The 17,689-nt window shown below is 41.7% G+C and overlaps 1 protein-coding gene across 5 annotated transcripts in view; it reads left to right on the top strand.

The window, feature by feature from the left end:
- The window catches only part of AGPAT5 (1-acylglycerol-3-phosphate O-acyltransferase 5), a 60,483-nt gene extending 43,200 nt beyond the window's left edge, over window positions 1–17,283 (top strand). For 3 of the 5 annotated variants that reach the window (XM_027122532.1, XM_027122531.1, XM_027122534.1), the window contains 3 exons: window positions 5,903–6,064; window positions 12,259–12,382; window positions 14,757–17,283. In XM_027122532.1, coding sequence (XP_026978333.1) covers window positions 5,903–6,064; window positions 12,259–12,382; window positions 14,757–14,982 — 512 coding nt within the window. In that variant the 3' untranslated portion in view covers window positions 14,983–17,283. The remainder of the gene's footprint in view (window positions 1–5,902; window positions 6,065–12,258; window positions 12,383–14,756) is intronic. The other 2 variants (XM_027122533.1, XM_027122535.1) reach the window with 2 other exon arrangements.
- Window positions 17,284–17,689: the final 406 nt, after the last annotated feature.

The following is a 17,689-nucleotide window of genomic DNA, read 5'->3' as shown; positions in this document are numbered from 1 at the left end:
AGAACATGTGGATCTATTATTTATTGGTAAACTTTCATTTTATTCTTGTTTCATTAAGAAAAAGAAAAAAATAATAGCAGTTACTTACCCATTGTAGGGAACAGACATGGGGAATAGGGAAGGGGCTTTCCATCTGGGTCCTGTAAACTTCAGGTACTGCTTTCCTAATTTAAATCTTTCTCAGTTATGTGAGGTGTTTCATTTGAACTCATTTTCCTTAGAAGCGTTTTAGATATTTTGCTAGGAAAATTGGCATCTTATGTACCTTAATCTTCCCCCTGCAGCTATTAAAGTGAGCTCAGAAGTGGTTTTTACCACAGCAGCCAGCAGGATGATAGACATAAACTTTTAGAACTCTAGTAGTAGAAGACAGAAATTTTAGTGACACACCTATAATGGCAAAACGGATACCTAGAATTTTCATGTTATTGAGCAAGTTATATTATTGATCAAGATCTTTGTAGTTTTAAAACTCTTTAGGATTTGTGGAATTCAGCTTTCATCCTTTGAATAACACTGCCTATTGTATAGGTTTAAGGGTCCTTTCAAAACATAAAAGCAAAAGGATTTTTTTTGGTAGACTTCACTCAGTAGAAGTTATTAGTATATCTGGAACATCATATAAACAAATTTAAGTGGCAAATGGCAAGCTAATAATATTTGTAATATATGGCATATTAATAAACTTAGTATAGAAAGAGATCTTGCTAATTAGTAAGAAAAAGACAAATGAAATAATGGGGAAAAGGACATGAATAGGAAATTTAAGAGATATGAATGATCCACACCAGTGAACAAATGTCCTTCCTCCCTAATAATCAAAGTAATACAAATTAAATGCGCATTGTGAGACCAGCTTTTGAAGGCCAACCTGGCAAACATTAAAAAAGAAAGTTACTGCCCAGTATTGGCCCAGGTTTGGTGGAAAACACACACTTCTCTTTCTGCTGGGCGCTAAGACGACATATTTGTTTCCCGTGGTGCTGTGACAGATTGCCACAGATGTGTCCTCTTACAGTGCCGGCAGCCGGGAGTGTGAAATGGGTCTCACGGGCTGAAATCAGTGTGGGCATAACTAGTTCTGTTCGTAGGCTCTCAGTGAAAGTCCGTTTTCTTGCACAGGATCCAGTGATGGTTTAATGCTCTGCGTTTATGGTCTTGAAATTGCACTGGGTCCTGCAGATTATGTAGCTGGTTCTGCCTCTACCTCCTCCTTGCTGTTCCTTCCTCTGAACCTTTTTCTTTTTTGGCTTAATTCTGACCTGTCTTTCCTTGGCCCTGCTGTAACTCTGAAGGCCTTTGGGAGCTCTCCTGTGTCTCCTGGCCCTGCACTCTGCTCCCCCCACCTGGTACTTCCCGTCCCCTGGCCTTTTGACAGTCCTTAGCTGTCAGTAACCCGGCTTTTTCTACCTTCTCAGCAACTGGGAACGTGATAAAAATCCATGCTGATTGCCGTCTGCAACCAATCCACACCATCAAATCTCAGCTGAGCCAATTACGCTGTGTTTAGCGATTCTTTATTTTTCTCTTTTTGACTATCTGTTCTGTTTTTCAGATTTCCCCCCTCACATCTCAGGGTTTCTCTGCCTTGAAGAAGTTATGTTTCTCTGACAAGATTGTATCATACAATCATATTTATCTCTCTTTCAAAATCTTAATGTTGCTGCTTCAGCAGTTGCCTTTTGCTCGCATTACCTCCACACTGTTCCCCCGGTTCACAAGCACAGCCTGTTTCTCACGTGGATGGATCGTGTGTGTGTGTGAGAGTGTGCACATACACCCCACCTAAGGCTTTGCTGTTGTCTCTGTCCTTTTCTTTGGCGCTAGAGAAGTGTGGGCCCCATGCATGCTCACATTTACTCCACCCAGCCTCCAGGAGCTAATCCCAGTGAGCTCTGACTCAACGGAGTGTCACGTCCCTGTGGTCACTTGTCGTATTTGTTAACGTGCACGTAACATACAAAGTCATTCCTCATGCTCGCCTTGTCATCTCTCCCTTTGGTATTCTCAGTCGCTGCCGTTACTTCAGTTGTCATGTCTAGTCAGATGATTCCCAAATGTTTACTTCTGCCATTTTATAGACCATATTTTCAACTACTTGTAGAGCGTTCTCTCCAACTTCAGCTTCAGCGCCCCAACTGGACTCACCTTTTCCTTGTTAGCTGCCTCGTGTTCTGCCACTCGTGCTCTTTCTGCACGATGGGTATCCGCACACACGTTGACACACACACACCCTCCGCCGCGCTTCCTCATGCCCATCTCTTCCTATTGATGGCCCAGCCTCGTCTATGTCTTCTAGGGCAGAAGCCTCGTTACTTTTTACTCCGTTTTTTTTTTTTAACTGCCACATTTAATTTTTGCTGAATCGATGTGTATTTGGTTTTTTGAACATCACTTGACTACATTTTCTCTTTCCAGTTGCACTACTTCAGTCCTAATTCAGGACCTCATTGCCTATGACCTGATGTCCTAAACTATTTCTGAAACCTAAACCGTTCTTCTTAGCACCTAGATATTATTTCTCCTTTGGCCTAAAATCCATGGAGTCCCACAGACCAACATAAGTACATCCGCCCATCGTTCTAAAGCCTTCAGCAGTGTCTCCCGGTGCACTTAGCAGTCTTAACTCCTTACTGGCTCTGGACATGTGCTCCACAGACCTTCCACATCCTGCCTCTCTTCCTTCATTCATCCGCTAGGCTTTCCCCCACTTTCTACCCTACTAGCCTCCATCCTGGCCTCGCTCCAACGTGCTGTTTTTCCTGAAGCCTTTACCAGTAAGTTATGAGAGAGTGACAGTATCTTTTAAGTGTGAGTAATATTTTTACATTCTGAGGATATTTTTAATCTCTTAAGACATTCTACCGTGTACTATAGCTATTTACTTTATTGTCTCATTAACCTCTAACCTACATGTTTATAGTTTTAGAGTAGTATCTTGTTAATAATTACTGAATAAGAAAGTACTGAACAAGACATTATAAAGTCTTGTGAGCTGTGTGACTTTGAGCAAATGATTTTATCCCTCTGAACCTTGGTTACTTAATTTGTGGGAGTAAAGTGAGATGATAATACGTATGTGTGTGTGCATGTTCATATATATTATATATATATAGATATATATATAATGTAGAATCTCCTGCATGGATCAATAAAGATTTTCTGTCCAATGAGTATCATTCATTTATGTTTCCAATATATAATACTAACAACACAATTTCAGTTATACCAACATCACTATAATGGCCCTCGGGGAGAAGCTTGGTCAAAAGGTAAAGTAGAGTATCGTTAGTACCAACTAGAAGTTCAGGAGATCTAGAGATGGAAACAAGGCACAGCAGATACTAGAACAGGCTAGATATTGACCAGAAGCAATTTAATTAGCTACCATTTTCCTATTTAGGGCTCAGGGGTTTTCTCTTCCGTAGAGGCAGAGGCAGTCCTCAGTGTGGTGAGCTCGAGCCCAAGCAGTTAATTATAAGTGCCTGTTATCTGGCTCTCTCTGTACTGAAACTCTAATTGGTCTCTATAGTGTTATTATGAAATTGGTTTTATTTTTTATTTTATATTTATTTATTTTTGGTCGCGTTGGGTCTTCATCGCTATGCGTGGATTTTCTCTAGCTGTGGCGAGCGGGGGCTACCCTTTGTTGCGGTGCGCGGGCTTCTCACTGCGGTGGCTTCACTTGCTGCGGAGCACAGGCTCTAGGCACGTGGGCTTCAGTAGTTGGTGGCACGCGGGCTTAGTAGTTGTGGCTCACATGCTCTAGAGCGCAGGCTCAGTAGTTGTGGCGCACGGGCTTAGTTGCTCCTTGGCATGTGGGATCTTCCCAGACCAGGGCTGGAACCCGTGTCCCCTGCATTGGCAGGCTGATTCTTAACCACTGTGCCACCAGGGAAGTCCCTATGAAATTGGTTTTATAATAATGACCCAAGGTTTGGAGCGGCCCCTAGTACATTCCTCAGTGAGAAGACTTTGCCTTCACTTTGTCTACATACTAGTGATAGGTATTTCTTATTCATCTGCCACAAAGTTGATTTTTCCAAACCTTCACTATAACTCATTTTTAGGGAAGTATTACTTTTCTGTCTTCCTATCTTCTTACTGACTTAACTTAGATTCTAATAATTGTTCTTACTGAATACCACAGTGTGATTCTGTAGAACTATGGACGTAATAAAACTGGGTGAGTTCCAATAGCAAAGAAGGAAGTATTAACTAATTTAATTGACAAACCAATGTTTCCCAGCCTGGTATACTATTCAGATTTTTGTTATAAGTTTGTGAATAAATTAAACTGTTTCTGCCCTAGGGACTCAAGTCAGACATGTGGTTGTGGGAATCTTTGTCTTTCCCACACCACTCTGCATTTTAAAAATTCTTCTGCGGGAAGATCCCAACATACTATAGCTGTTCTTTCTTACGCAGCTAATTTTCCCTGGAGAGAAGCCATAGAAAATCCAAATCAAGTTTTTTTCTAGTCTATTTTCATGTCACTTCTTCGGAGAGCTACACTTTTCTGTTAAATTGTCAATAAATATTCTAATCCAGGAAAAGGGGGACAGTAGGAAATAGGAAGGGGAAAGGAACAAATTCTTAGCGTTAGCAGGCACACTAATGAATGTGTGATGAATTATTCTATATAAATTGCAATATTGTCTCACTTAAAGAAGCTTTTGAAAGTATAGGTGTGGTATATAACTGATTCAGTTTGCTGTACCCCTGAAACTAACACAACATTGTGAATCAACTATAGTCCAATAAAAATTAAAAAAAATAAAAGTATATGTGTGTGTATATATATAAATAATATACTCAAGAGAATTGAAATCGTATGTTCATACCAAGACTAGTCCATGTGCAGCATTCATATGCAGTTTATATGAATGTTCATAGCTGCATTGCTCACAATAGCCAGAGGGTGAAAACAACCCACATGTCTGTCAGCTAGTCAGTGGATTTACAAAATGTGGCATATCCATACGATGGAACATTATTCAGCCAGAAAAAGTAATGAAGTACTGATGTATGTGCCGGACACAAACGTCCACATGCTCTGATTTCATTTACGTGAAATGTTCGTAATCGGGAAATCCATAGAGACTGAGAGTAGATTTGTGGTAGTGGGGTGGGTGTGTGCCGGGGAGGATGGTGTGCAGTGTCTGCCGTGGCTGAAAGGTGTCTTTGGAGTGGTGAAAATGGTCTGGGATTTGTTAGTGGAGAGGGTTGTATAGCTCTTTGAATAAACTAAAACCATTGAATTGTATGCTTTACAATGGTGAATTTTATGGTATGTGAATTAGAGTTCAGATTTTTTTTTAAAGTTTACCGAGGAATTAGATTCTTTGGTTACCCTAAAAGTCAGGCCAGTATTTCATGTTATATAGACCACATCAGCTCTTAGTTCAAATATTGTACACAGTGGGGGTCATTTAGGTTCCCACCGCATCTCTTTTGAGTAGAAATAGAACTGAAAGAATCAGGGACTTGGAGTCAGAAATTAGGGAATTGTTCCTGAATCTTGAGTGACCATGGGCAAGGTGCTACCACCTTTATTCTGTTGCCAGAAATGAGGATCATATGTTTACTCTTGTCAGAGTTTTCCAAATCAAAGGGTTTCTGAGAGGCCATAAGCTTCTTGAGGGCAGGTTTTCCAACAGCTTCCCACCGGGTCTTAAACATGTAGATGTTTAATAAATGTGTATTAAATGAATGTTGATTTAAATTGAGAAAGTCATGTGAGAGTGCTGTCTAAACTTTTAACGTCCTGTAGGTATGAGATTTAACCGAAAGTGTATACTGGTCTATTAGTGGAAACTTAAAACCAATTTAGATGTTATGTTCTATTTCGAGGGTGTTCTGTGACTAATGTATGGCCACACTGAATCAACTTCTTTTCTAGGCCTTCCAGTATTAAAACATGTGCTGACACCAAGAATAAAGGCAACTCATGTTGCTTTTGATTCTATGAAGAATTACTTAGATGCAATTTATGATGTTACAGTGGCTTTTGAGGGGACTGTGGATGATAAAGGGCAGCGGAAAGAAGCGCCGTCCATGGCTGGTAAGTTGGTTTCGAGTGAGTCATGTATGTTCACCCAGGTAGAGTTATTCTTTAAAAAGGTGGGTGTGTTCTACTACATTACATTGATATGGTTTCCAAGTATATATACTTGTATTTCTCACATATTTTTTATTAATCTGTAACAGTTGAAATTTCATTAGTCCTGCTAAGTTTGGTACTTCTTGGCTGTCCTATTAGTCCTTGAACTTGCCCAATATCATTAACTCAGCCTCTTTCCTCCCAAGGTTTACACCAAGAAATGGAAAAGTTACATAAATCTAAGGAAGGAGTGAGGCAGGAGAGTGGAACCTAGCAGCGCTGAGGTGTGCACTGATGCTCAGTGTCTATCTTTGTATGTGTTTTTCATATAACATCGGTGACATCTAGTGTCACTAACAGTTACGTGACTTTTTCTTTTTTTCAGCCATGTGCTAGGTATTAGGGACCTTTGAGCTACCGTTTATGTCAGAATAACCAGAAAAAACTAGAATTGTAAGCAAGCAGAATGTTTTAGTTAATCATACCCACAGACACTTGTGATTGCTGTCGCCGTTGGGACGTGGGGTGGGCACAGGACGCGTGTGGAGCCGCCGTCCCCTCCTCGGGGTGTCAGGCTGGGGCCTCACGCTTCGCCTTGGCAGCTGGCGGCCGTGCGACTAGCTTGCTTGTCAGGTGCTTCTCTCCGTAGCAGCTCTTGAAGGCGGCTGTTCAGAACGTGTTCAGGGGCACAGAGGGTAGCTCCCGGACGTTGGGAGAGAGGACAGACGGCTGAGGCGGGAAGGGACTAAAGGTGGAGAATTTGATGGTGGCGGGAGGAGGTCAGACCTGGGGCGGCTGCACCTCAAGCAAGACCGACGGACGCTCTCGTGACCGCCGTCAACTCCGAGGAAAGCCGGAAGCTCACGCTTCTTAAATTTTATTTTCAGTGTAATTCTTTGGCATGTATTATACATCATACAGTTTAAAAATCAAAAGTATATAAAGTGTACAGTGAAACGGCCTGTTTCCACCCTGTCCCCATCCACCTGGTCTCCCCCTTCCCCTCCGCAGCGGTAACCACTTTTCTTCCTTTCTTGTGTATCGTGTGTACAAATTTACTGTCCATCCCTCTTACAGAAAAGGCAACGTATAATACTTTTTTTCTTTTTTAACCATGGAAGGAGTCATTCACCCAGTTCTGCATTTGAGGACAGTGCATTTAGTTATTCAGCAGTATTGCCATCCATTTACCAAACGTTGTTCAAAAAGTAAGATTAAACACATTTTTATTGTTTATGAAAACCAGATCTAATTCCCATAATAACCTTTTAAAAATGCTGCTTTATCATGTCACCATCCAGCCCTAGGAACTCGTGGGCTGGGCCGCGCCCACGGGATCAGCGCTGGCGTCCCGGGACTCAGCATCCTGGTCCCTAAGCCCCTCCTTCACATCGTTTCCTCCTACTCTGTGCTGCTCGCTGGGTGGGCCCGCTTTCCTCGCTGTCACTGAAACCCTCCTGCACCTCCATGCGGGCTCTGACCGAGGGCCGTGTGTAGGCCAGGCCACCTTCCCCTCTGTTGCTGTCATCCAAGTCTGCAACCTTGTCCCCATGAAGGCTTCCCCCGCTCCTCTGCTTGCTAGCTCACGAAGCTTCCTCTTGCTCTCCACTCCCGTGGCACAAAGTGCATGTAAGGTTAGCACTCGCATGTGGCTAATCTGCCCCCGCCCAGGTAGATCAGAAGTGCCTTTGGAGGCAAACCATTTTCAGCTGTGTCTCCCGGGCTCCAGACCCAGCGCCCCATCTCGTTGCTCCACTTGCTCTGCACCGTAGCCGACGGGGCTTTGTGTATTCATGACGGAGGGTCTCTGTTTTTGAAAAGGCTGGCTTTCCTAGCTGTCACACTCAGAAGCCATGTGGAAAACAAAATGTGTCATTTCGTCAATTAAGAGTAAATATTTCCGCAAGGAAGCCTACAGCAGAGTAAAAGCAAAAGACAAGCGGAGGGTTGCAGAGAAAAAGGCTGATTTCCTTACTGTACAAAGTGTTCCTATAAATTGATATGATCAGTAGTAACTCAGTAGAAAAATGGGTAACGGGCAAGAACAGACAGTTCACAGAAAAAAATTGTTCAACCTCATTCATAATAAGAAAAATTAAAACGTATAATGAGATACCATTTTTTTACTATCAGACTGGCAAAAATCCCCATTAACAGGTTAGATAACAGGCCCTGTGGGTGAGATTAAAGTATCTCAGAGACTTTCATACTTTGCTGGTAGGAGTGCAATACAGTACAACCTCTGTAGAAGTTGGCCAGACAATGTCTATCAAAGTTACAAAAGCATTTACATTCCCACTGCTGAGACATTATTCTACAGATATACCTGTGCATGTAAGAGATGACATCTGTTGTGTGTTGATTTTGATTGTGAGTTGAGACCTGTAGCTTGAAAAACTCTCATTATTACATAAACTGATTGATACGCTGCTCTACTTAGTCTAGTATAAATTAAGATTCACTGTAAATTTAGATGTAAGTAGGGTTAAATATAAAATTCCATAACTTGGAATATTGTAGGTACCTTGTGGCTGAGTTGCATAAGTATTAAATGTTATCTCCATACACAGTGGGCTGTTATTTAATATTCATATTTGATAGCCCAATTAAAAATTTTTTTCCATAAAGTTGCTAGATTGTTCATAGATATGCCGTAGACTGGTGTTTCTCAAAGCCCTGTAGGAGGATCGAGGTTCCATCAGAATTACCTGGGTGGCCTCAGCTGCACTGCAGACTGCTGACGGGCTCGCTGCAGCGGGGCTGAAGCTGCGTGCTGGTGGCCCTGCAGGGGTCCTTGCGGTGGCCAGCGTCTAGTAGTGTGGGTCTCAGGAGGCCTCGTGTCAGAGAGGGCGACTGCAGGTAGTGAACCGTGTCCTTCCCGTTTCGTGGTCTGTTTCATTAGAATGTGGGTATGGCTCAGAGCCATCTGGGCGTCCTCTTGTGGTTCATCTGGTCTTTTCAGCAAAGTCTGAACGCTTTCGTGGACAGCGTCCATTGGGCAGAGGTGAGACAGGGCAGTTTGATTGTAATTGATTTATAAATCCTGTTTTTAAAATGGGTGGTGTACCAGAAGAAATTGTGAGCTAAAGGGCAACAATTGATATTCTGTTTAAGCGTTTTATATGGTTCTAGGTAACTTTTTTGTCTTAATATTTTCTTATACGAAAAGAAAACATATTCAGAGGGAAAGAAGGGAAAAAACTCTACAAACTCACCTGTCCAGATGCAGCCCCAGACAACAGTTCAGATGTTTCCCTCAAAGTCTTCTTTTCTGTAATGTCTGTATGTTGGCGTGATGTGCCTTTATGTATTTTTTTAAATGAGATTTTATATATGTATATATATCTTCATATCCTGCTTTTTTCCCCCTTAATAGTGTGTCATGAACATCTTTACATGTCAGTATATACACTTATGTAATTTTTGTATAAGGCTACGTAGTGTTCATTGGTGTGAATATACAACAATGTATCTATCCAGTTTTTGTTGGATTTAGGTCACATTGGTTTTTTGTTTTTGTTTTCAGAGGGAAGGGGGCAGGTTGTAAGGCGGACGGTAAGCAGTATGGGCACCACCTGCGGGCCCGGCGTGCAGAGGCGCACAGCTCAGCCCGCACACATCCTGGGCCCCGCTGTCTGTGCTCTGCCTTTCTCGCTAGGTTCCCCAGGCACAGAGCACTCGGTCTCTGAGAGACTAGACCTTGTGACATGTGTGGATACTTGGAAGACTTTCTGTTTGGCCCTAGCGTATCAATATACTCTAGGGACCTGCTGGAAAAGCTGTAGTTAGAAAACAATTACACCTTAATTTGAGTACTTTCCTACATTCCCTAAATATTATGGATAATTGTTGCTCATGCCCTATGAAATGTGCCCCAACTAAAAGCGTTTTTACTAATATAGACACAAAAGCTTTATTGACTATCGAGGAAAGTATTCGTTATTCATTTCTTATCTTTGGTGGGAGAATCTCCTGGGTGCGCTGAGAGTTGATCTGGTGCTTGTATGGTCTGTATCTGGACGCCTGACCACAGGGACTGGGCCAGCCTGTCTCCACTGCTGACGACACTGGGCCTTGGTTCGTTCATCCCCACGGGGAGACAGCAGTCCTTGCCTAGAGAGGTGCACGAAGGTCCAATGAAGTGACGTGCACGAAAGCGTGGTGTAAATACCACAGTACCGTGTACATTTTAGGTGGGAAAACCTAAAAGCACCCATGCGAACTTCAGGGCCCTTTCCTCACGCCAGCATCTTACTAGAGGCCTTGCTGACACGTCCCAAACACTTGAGTTCACAAGCATTCGTTCCTGACGCTGGAAGTGCAGTCGGTTTCGTTTCCTTGCAGACTCTGTACGTCTGTGCACGGGACTTGGAATATCAAGGATAAACGCAGTGTCAGTTGGATGACCACTTAATTAACAGAAGTGTTGAGGGGCAGGCGTAGGTAATTAAGTGAAGGTAGGAAAGTTGGTGTCGGCATCCGTGTTTTTATGTATCAGAAATAGAAATAGGAAGGTGAGGTGAGAAGTCACGTGCAGCCAACAGATTCTGGTCAGTCACCTGCAGCGCACGCATGTGTGGGGTCCTGTCCCACGTGCTCCCAACACCCTCACGTTGCAAAGAGGAATCAGAGGAGGTGGCTTTCGGTGGTCGGCTACGTCTTGTTTCCCTTCATAATAGCGTAGCTCATGACAACCTCTCAGGCAGGGGCTGCTGCTGTCACCTCCCTCGTAGGGACGTGGAAACAGGCACAGAGAGGCTGACAGGTATGCGCAGGGCTGACAGGTATGCGCAGGGCTGGTGAGGGCTCAGAACCCAGGCCGCTGGCTCACTGGCTGTGCTCTTGGCCCATGCCCAGTTCAGCTCCTGAAAGCACTTCTTAAGCCAGTCTTTGATTTAAAGGGAAATGGAACTTGAGGAAAATTAAGAGAAAAATATTGAAAAAGTAAAATCTTCCCTGTGGCAGTGTTTTTGCACATTTATCGTCAAAGCCAATTCATTCCTAAAAGTGTAGAAAAAATGAGAATCTTTGATGACCTAAATGCAGCATGTTACTCAGAGCAGTTGTAGCGAGCACTTAGCAGAGAGAGGTGTGTGTGGTCCAGAGGCGGAACCCTCTTTAAGGGTTAGCTTAAAGTCTTCCGCAAACTCTGCAGCACACTAGTCACCGCTTCTCAGAACACGTCTTTGGACGCATATCGGCTTGAGATAAAAGGGCTCGGCCTCCTACTTGCGTACCCACCCAGGGAACATAGTCTTCTCTTAAATCTCGTAGCAATATTTCCTTGTTCTCCAGGAATTTAAGTATGTTAATATGCTCATGTCTCCACAGAAAGCCACCTGCAGAAAAGGGTATTTCCGGACTCAAAGTTCTGTCTTATCTTGGAATAAATCCTGACCTTATCCCTTGTGCCATGTGGGCTGCAAAAAGGACCATCTGCTTTTTTCAAATTAGCATGTTTTGGGAGCTGTAATTATTGAAGGGCTCATAGCTATTCCACGGAAAGAAATTTGGTTCCCGAACCACGTAGAATACGTTAAAATACAGCAAGGATCAGGAAAGCAAGGAGTACCAGTGAGTAGAAACCACTGGCAGGTCACAGAGGAGCGGGGAGGACTGTGGAGCCGTGGAGGCAGGGCCCGGGCCGGCCCAGCACTAGGACCGAGGGGTTAAATGCCCCTGTGCGCCCAGTGCTGCCAGCGACACCCATCCCTGCCCTGTGGGGCTCACCGCCCAGTGGGAGCAGCGGGGACGCGCGACAAGCCCTAAGCTTGGGACTGGAGGCTGGTGGCCCCGTGAAGGGGATTGGTGGGTCTGATGGTGGTTGGCATCTGGGGATCCCTTCGGAGGGTGGGTCCGTGCTTCTAGTAGAGGCCAGCCTCCTGACCCTAAAGGTTGTTGTATGGAAAGTCACGTTTGGTTGATTTAACTCGTGACCTAGTTAACTGTGGAAGACTTGGAAGTTATTACTACTTCAGCTTGAAACCCAAAACCACCAGTTTATGATCTTTGTTTTCTTCTTCTGTTTTTTTTTTTTGGCTAAAGAAAAAATCTGGTCTTCATTGTTTTTAAACTTTTTTAAAGCTCATTTTTATCGTTTTATGTAACTGTGAATTCTAAAATAATAAAAATGAAATATTTTTGTTTCTTGTTAGAATTTCTCTGCAAAGAATGTCCAAAAATTCATATTCACATCGATCGTATAGACAAAAAAGATGTCCCAGAAGAACAAGTATACATGAAAAGATGGCTTCATGAACGTTTTGAAATAAAAGATAAGTGAGTAACGACAGTTCTAGCCCTTCAGAAACAGTGGCTCAACAGTCACTATAGTAAACAGCGTGAGACGAATGTAAACAGTTTTATTATCTTAAAAAAGCCTTTTATGAACTCAAGTCAGATCTCATTCCATGCCTCCTCTGTCCATGTTTTAAACTTGACTGTTACAGGTCACTGTGAAAGATCTTGTTATGGGGGCTGTCCTTTGTTATTTACTGCATTTCAGTAATTTGTGTATAAAGATATAAAATTTTTTAAAGAAGAGAGAGACACACAGAAAGCTTTGTACTGTTGAGCTGCCCCAGGCCCGCCCTCCCGGGTCCAGGGGAGTGTGTGCGTGCTGAGGGCAGGCCGGCAGGCCAGCGGTGTGTAGAGAATCGGGCTGTGGGGTGGAGGATGGTGTCTCACGTGTATGTGGAACTGACTCCAGTGTATTTGTTGGAAGAAGAAGGGGCGGTTGACATTTTCACGAAAAAAGTGTCCTTTTGCTTTTAGTATTTTGGGGCCTAAACCGTTTCTGGGGTTGGCCTTGTGTTTCTCCCACCAATAACATGACTTGGGAGCTAGTGCAGTGTTGGCCCCTGGCTGAGAGTTGCTGTGAGTTAAGTTCCAGGCGGGGCCTCTGGATGCCTCTGGCAAAGGCGGAGCTCGAGGTCAGATGAGGGTGCGCCTGTTAGTCTCCCTGTGATTTACACAGATTTCTAAAGGTAGAAATTTTAGAATTTTCTTCTCTTTTCAGGAAGATAAAAACTGGGTTCTTAGGTTTAGACATAATACTTAGAAATTGAATTTCCGTGGATGAAAATTTCAGCATATATTATTTATTTACTATTCGTTTTGTTTTCAGTGGAAATTTTATCCTTTTTGTTTTTTGAAAGATGTGTTTTAAACATCTATACTTTTTTTCCTCTTTCTGAAAAAAATGGCTCTGTGAGTTATAGGATGCACCATTTAAATTTATTAAGACCACATTGAAAAGAATGGTTTTTAAAGGCTTTAGAAAATACTTCCAGGGCTTCCCTGGTGGCGCAGTGGTTAAGAATCCGCCTGCTAATGCAGGGGACTCGGGTTTGAGCCCTGTTCTGAGAAGATCCCACATGCCGCGGAGCAACTAAGCCCGTGCGCCACAACTACTAAGCCTGCGCTCTAGATCCTGCAAGCCACAGCTACTGAAGCCCACGCACCTACAGCCCATGCTCCCCAACAAGAGAAGCCACCGCAATGAGAAGCCCATGCATCGCAACAAAGAGTAGCCCCCGCTCGCTGCAACTAGAGAAAGCCCGCGTGCAGCTACAAAGACCCAATGCAGCCGCAAGAAAAAAATACTTCCAAAATTCTGTTTATGTTCAGAAATTTTACCTGTGTTTTAGTCTCCTAAAATGCTTCTTCTCAGGAAACTGCCATTGTTTCTCCTCTCCTTGTTGTATGGCAGTAAAATATTTCCTAATTAACCCTCCTAGATTAACTTTAACAAGTGAAAGCTATTAAAAATGTACTGTGTTGAAAATGAAACTATATGAAGTTTATAAACAAATTTCTGTATTTCATTGACTCTCAATTGTGCATGACAATGTGTTAAACCAATTAATCAGCGCTACCCACTTTGGATATGGAAGAAATTTTAAAAGTACGATTTATGTGTTTTGACATGAAAATCTGTTATCAGAAAAAAAAACCCTGAACAATATGATTAATATCCTATGTATTTTGTGTTATAGGTGTTTATATGTATATTTAGAATGAGTCTGGACGTTTTAAAACAGTGATTTTCTCTAGGGAGTGTGAGTTGAAAGGCAACAGAAAGACTTTCCTTTTTTGTACTTTGTGTTTCAGATTTTTATGTTGAGTGTATTCTGCTATTATAACTTTACATTTTTAAAATAAGGAAACTGCATTAGCTATGCTACTTTTCCTTCTTTTACCTGCTGTTGTAATTCCATGCGAATAGGGGCGCTGGGGGGTAACTCTCCATCTATAAGAGCTGCTGGTCTTTTCTCTGACTTGTGGTAGAATAGGAGCTGCGCTGAGGAGTGTCTGGAGGGGTAAAGACGGGGGAGGCAGAGAAAAAGCCCGTGTGCGTGTCAGGTCCCTGTGAAGTTTTAAAGATCTAAAGTTTAAAAAACATCCCCATAAAGTTACTTGAAACCATCTGTCTTTACATATTACATATAATTCCTATACATTAATCATAGAGCATATTAAAGATATTTTTAGTGTCTAGAAACTCCAATTAAACCAACTCTCTGGGTGTTTCCTATAAGGACCTATAACTTCTCCAGCATATAATAGGCAGCCAATAAATATTTGTTGAATTACAATATTGAAATGGCTAAACCTGAAAGTTAACACTTCTTTTTTTTCATTCTGGCCATAGATTGCTTATAGAATTCTATGATTCACTGGATCCAGAAAGAAGAAACAAATTTCCCGGAGAAAGTGTTAATTCTAAACTAAGTCTCAAGAAGACCTTACCATCATTCTTGATCCTAAGTGGTTTGACTGCTGGAATGCTTATGACCGAGGCTGGAAGGAAACTATATGTAAAAACGTGGATTTATGGAACCTTAATTGGCTGCTTGTGGGTTAGTATTAAAGCGTAAACGCGTAGCTGTCTCCAGGCAGTGGGATGCGCTACGTTGTTTATTACTGGCGGCTGCATCCGATTGTTCCTGAATTTAATAAGAAGTGTAAATAAAGCCTTGTTGATGGAACATTGGATGAAACAGAATTTCTGACTAAAGCCGATATGCAGTTGGTCTTGGGCAAACATACATGGTTTTACAACTTTAGTCCAGAAGCTGCTGGAAAGGGAAAAGATAAACAGAGTTTATGTTATAGTTGGCATTTCCTATGAACTAATGTCAACTCCAGAAGACTGTTAGGATTATATATTTTGTTACTGTTTTGTAATTCCGATAGCTGCATTCATGAACGTTAATTTGCAGTACGTGTCACTGTATTTGTTATCTTCAGTTTTTTACAACTTGACTGGTCCAAACTCTTATCACTGAAATATTTAGTGTCTTGCAGCTGTGTAATATTCTGCCTTGTGTTTAATTTCTCCAAGTCGATGAAAGAAATTGTAGTTAAGTATGGAGAAGGACACGAGGAGAGGCTGAGGAATGCTGGTGAGGGGAGCTCTGGTTAGCGAGGACTTGTATTGTGTTGTCAGCTGAGTTCACTTTATGTTGGCAAAGTGATTAGCATCTCTGGTATTTACTGAAACAGCTTCATTTGCACACCCTGTACTCTATACAAAAGAATAATGTATAAAAATACGAGAATTAAGTTTAAGTTAAAATTGTGATCCTGATTCATTGTAGCAGAACTTTAAACTGCTCAGCTTTTTGAAGATTTAAGCTAAGCTCCTAGCACTTCATGACATTTGTGCCATAAGTACTTGAAAACCTTAAGATTTCCTGTTATTTTTTATATCGAAATAATCAGTGTGAACCTTTGTTGGACCTGAGTCCATAGATATTTGAGATGGTGGGAGCTCTCAAACACCTGACTAGGTTTATTAGCATGTGCCTTTTGCCTGTTACTCTTGGGTTTAGCAAACTGTTTAATCCCCAAATCATTTTGTTTATGTCGTCGTGGTCGGTTTCCACTGTATTCGTGTTCTTTTCCTTTGGATCACTGGCAGGGGTGCTGCTCAGGGCTGGGCCAGGGGCTCACGGGAAAGCGCTGTGTCGCCAGCCAGCGTTGGTCCTGATGCGGAGTTGAGCCTTGTAAGCTCTCGTGAGCAGCCCACCATCCACAGCAAAGGCATTTTGCGTTCGTCTTATGTCAAGAAATCACCTTCCTCAAGCCAGTGAAGTACAGGCTTAATCCATCAGGACGGAGTGAATTTGTTTCATTCCCATTGGTATTAATGGGGCCACACAATTCATCTGTATCACCTGAAAAGAAGAGCTTTGTTTCAGGAACCAAATCACACAATTTTCAGTCATGGAACGATAAATCCCCTAGAAGAGGACCTTTTTTAAAGTGTGATCTGCTCTATTTTTAATGTTACAATTCAAGCTTGATTGCCTGCTGGTCATTTAAGATACCAGTTCTGCTTCCGAGTAATGGATTTTCATCACCATTTAAATCATGATAAACAAAATGGAAACACAAATTAAGGGAAATTTGGTCTGATTTTCCAGAACCAGAGTAAGCCATTTCAAGTAACCCCTCTGAAGAGTTGGGTGGTGTGAATTGGTTTGTGTATGTTAGTATGTGTGTATGTATTGATACACACATTCCCACAGGACACAGTTGGCTTCATTATGAATGGGGGTGCAGGTAAAACTTGTTCTCATGCCAAACTGCAATTTTCTCTTACCCTGTAAAGTGCAATTTAGATCAACCCCATGTCTTCGTTAAATACTCTTTTTAACAGTCCTAAACTTAGAAACTATTTCTAATTAGATCACAATAAATGTAAGTTGTGTAACTTACTTTGAATGTCATGGATATGTTCTCAATTTAAATTTTAAGAAGCAGTACCGTTGGAATCATGCTGATTATAACTGATTTGAAGAAGGCCAGGTGACCTGCATAAGATCACTTGAACAGCACGTTTCTTGTAACTATCCTTATATTCTCGCAAAAGGTCTATAAAATATTTGTTTAAAATTTTTTTGTATCAAAATATTTGGAAAATTAGAAGCTTCTTTTTAACATGTATTGATATGACTTGAATTATTTTATGAAATTAAGAGCCCTGTATACCTGTAAATCTTTTCACATAATATCATTTAAGCTTTTGTTTGTGCTACTGTTGATTTACAGCTTAGTTGGTACTTGGTTTATCTTTAAAAGAATGCAATCAATGTGCATGCTTTTATGTTTTTCGCAGAAGGGTGTGTTGGGATGAAAGTAAAAGAAAAAATAAAATCTTTCACTGTCTCTAATGTCTGTGCTATTTTGTGACCGAAACATTCACCAACAGTCTCTTATTCCATAAAATAGGCTTCATGGCTGGCCTTGTGTTCTGAATATATAAAACTATAATAATTTTTCTTAAGTATTGGGCAAGTGTTTTTTTAATACATTAAAATCTTCAAAATTGTGAAGCAGTATATTTGGTTAACTCATCCTATACTTTATAAGATGTATGGCAAATATTAATTACTTAACAATTCTGTGATAATTAGGATACCTCACAGAAACATGTCAGATGCCTAAAATTAGCCAGGTTGGTGAGTCCAGTGTGAACCTGACTAATCCTTACATCACACATACCAGTGATTTCTTTCATATGTATCATTTCCGTGTGATTTTTTTTCTCATTTAGAATGGTACAGTTCTCCTTTATAG

Source organism: Aethalodelphis obliquidens, unplaced genomic scaffold (assembly GCF_003676395.1).
Source record: "Aethalodelphis obliquidens isolate GAN/ISIS:26980383/991018 unplaced genomic scaffold, ASM367639v1 scaffold25, whole genome shotgun sequence".
Classification (NCBI taxonomy): Eukaryota; Metazoa; Chordata; class Mammalia; order Artiodactyla; family Delphinidae; genus Aethalodelphis; species Aethalodelphis obliquidens.
Note: the sequence above shows the minus strand (reverse complement) of the source record. Positions and strands in the feature narration are given on the sequence as shown.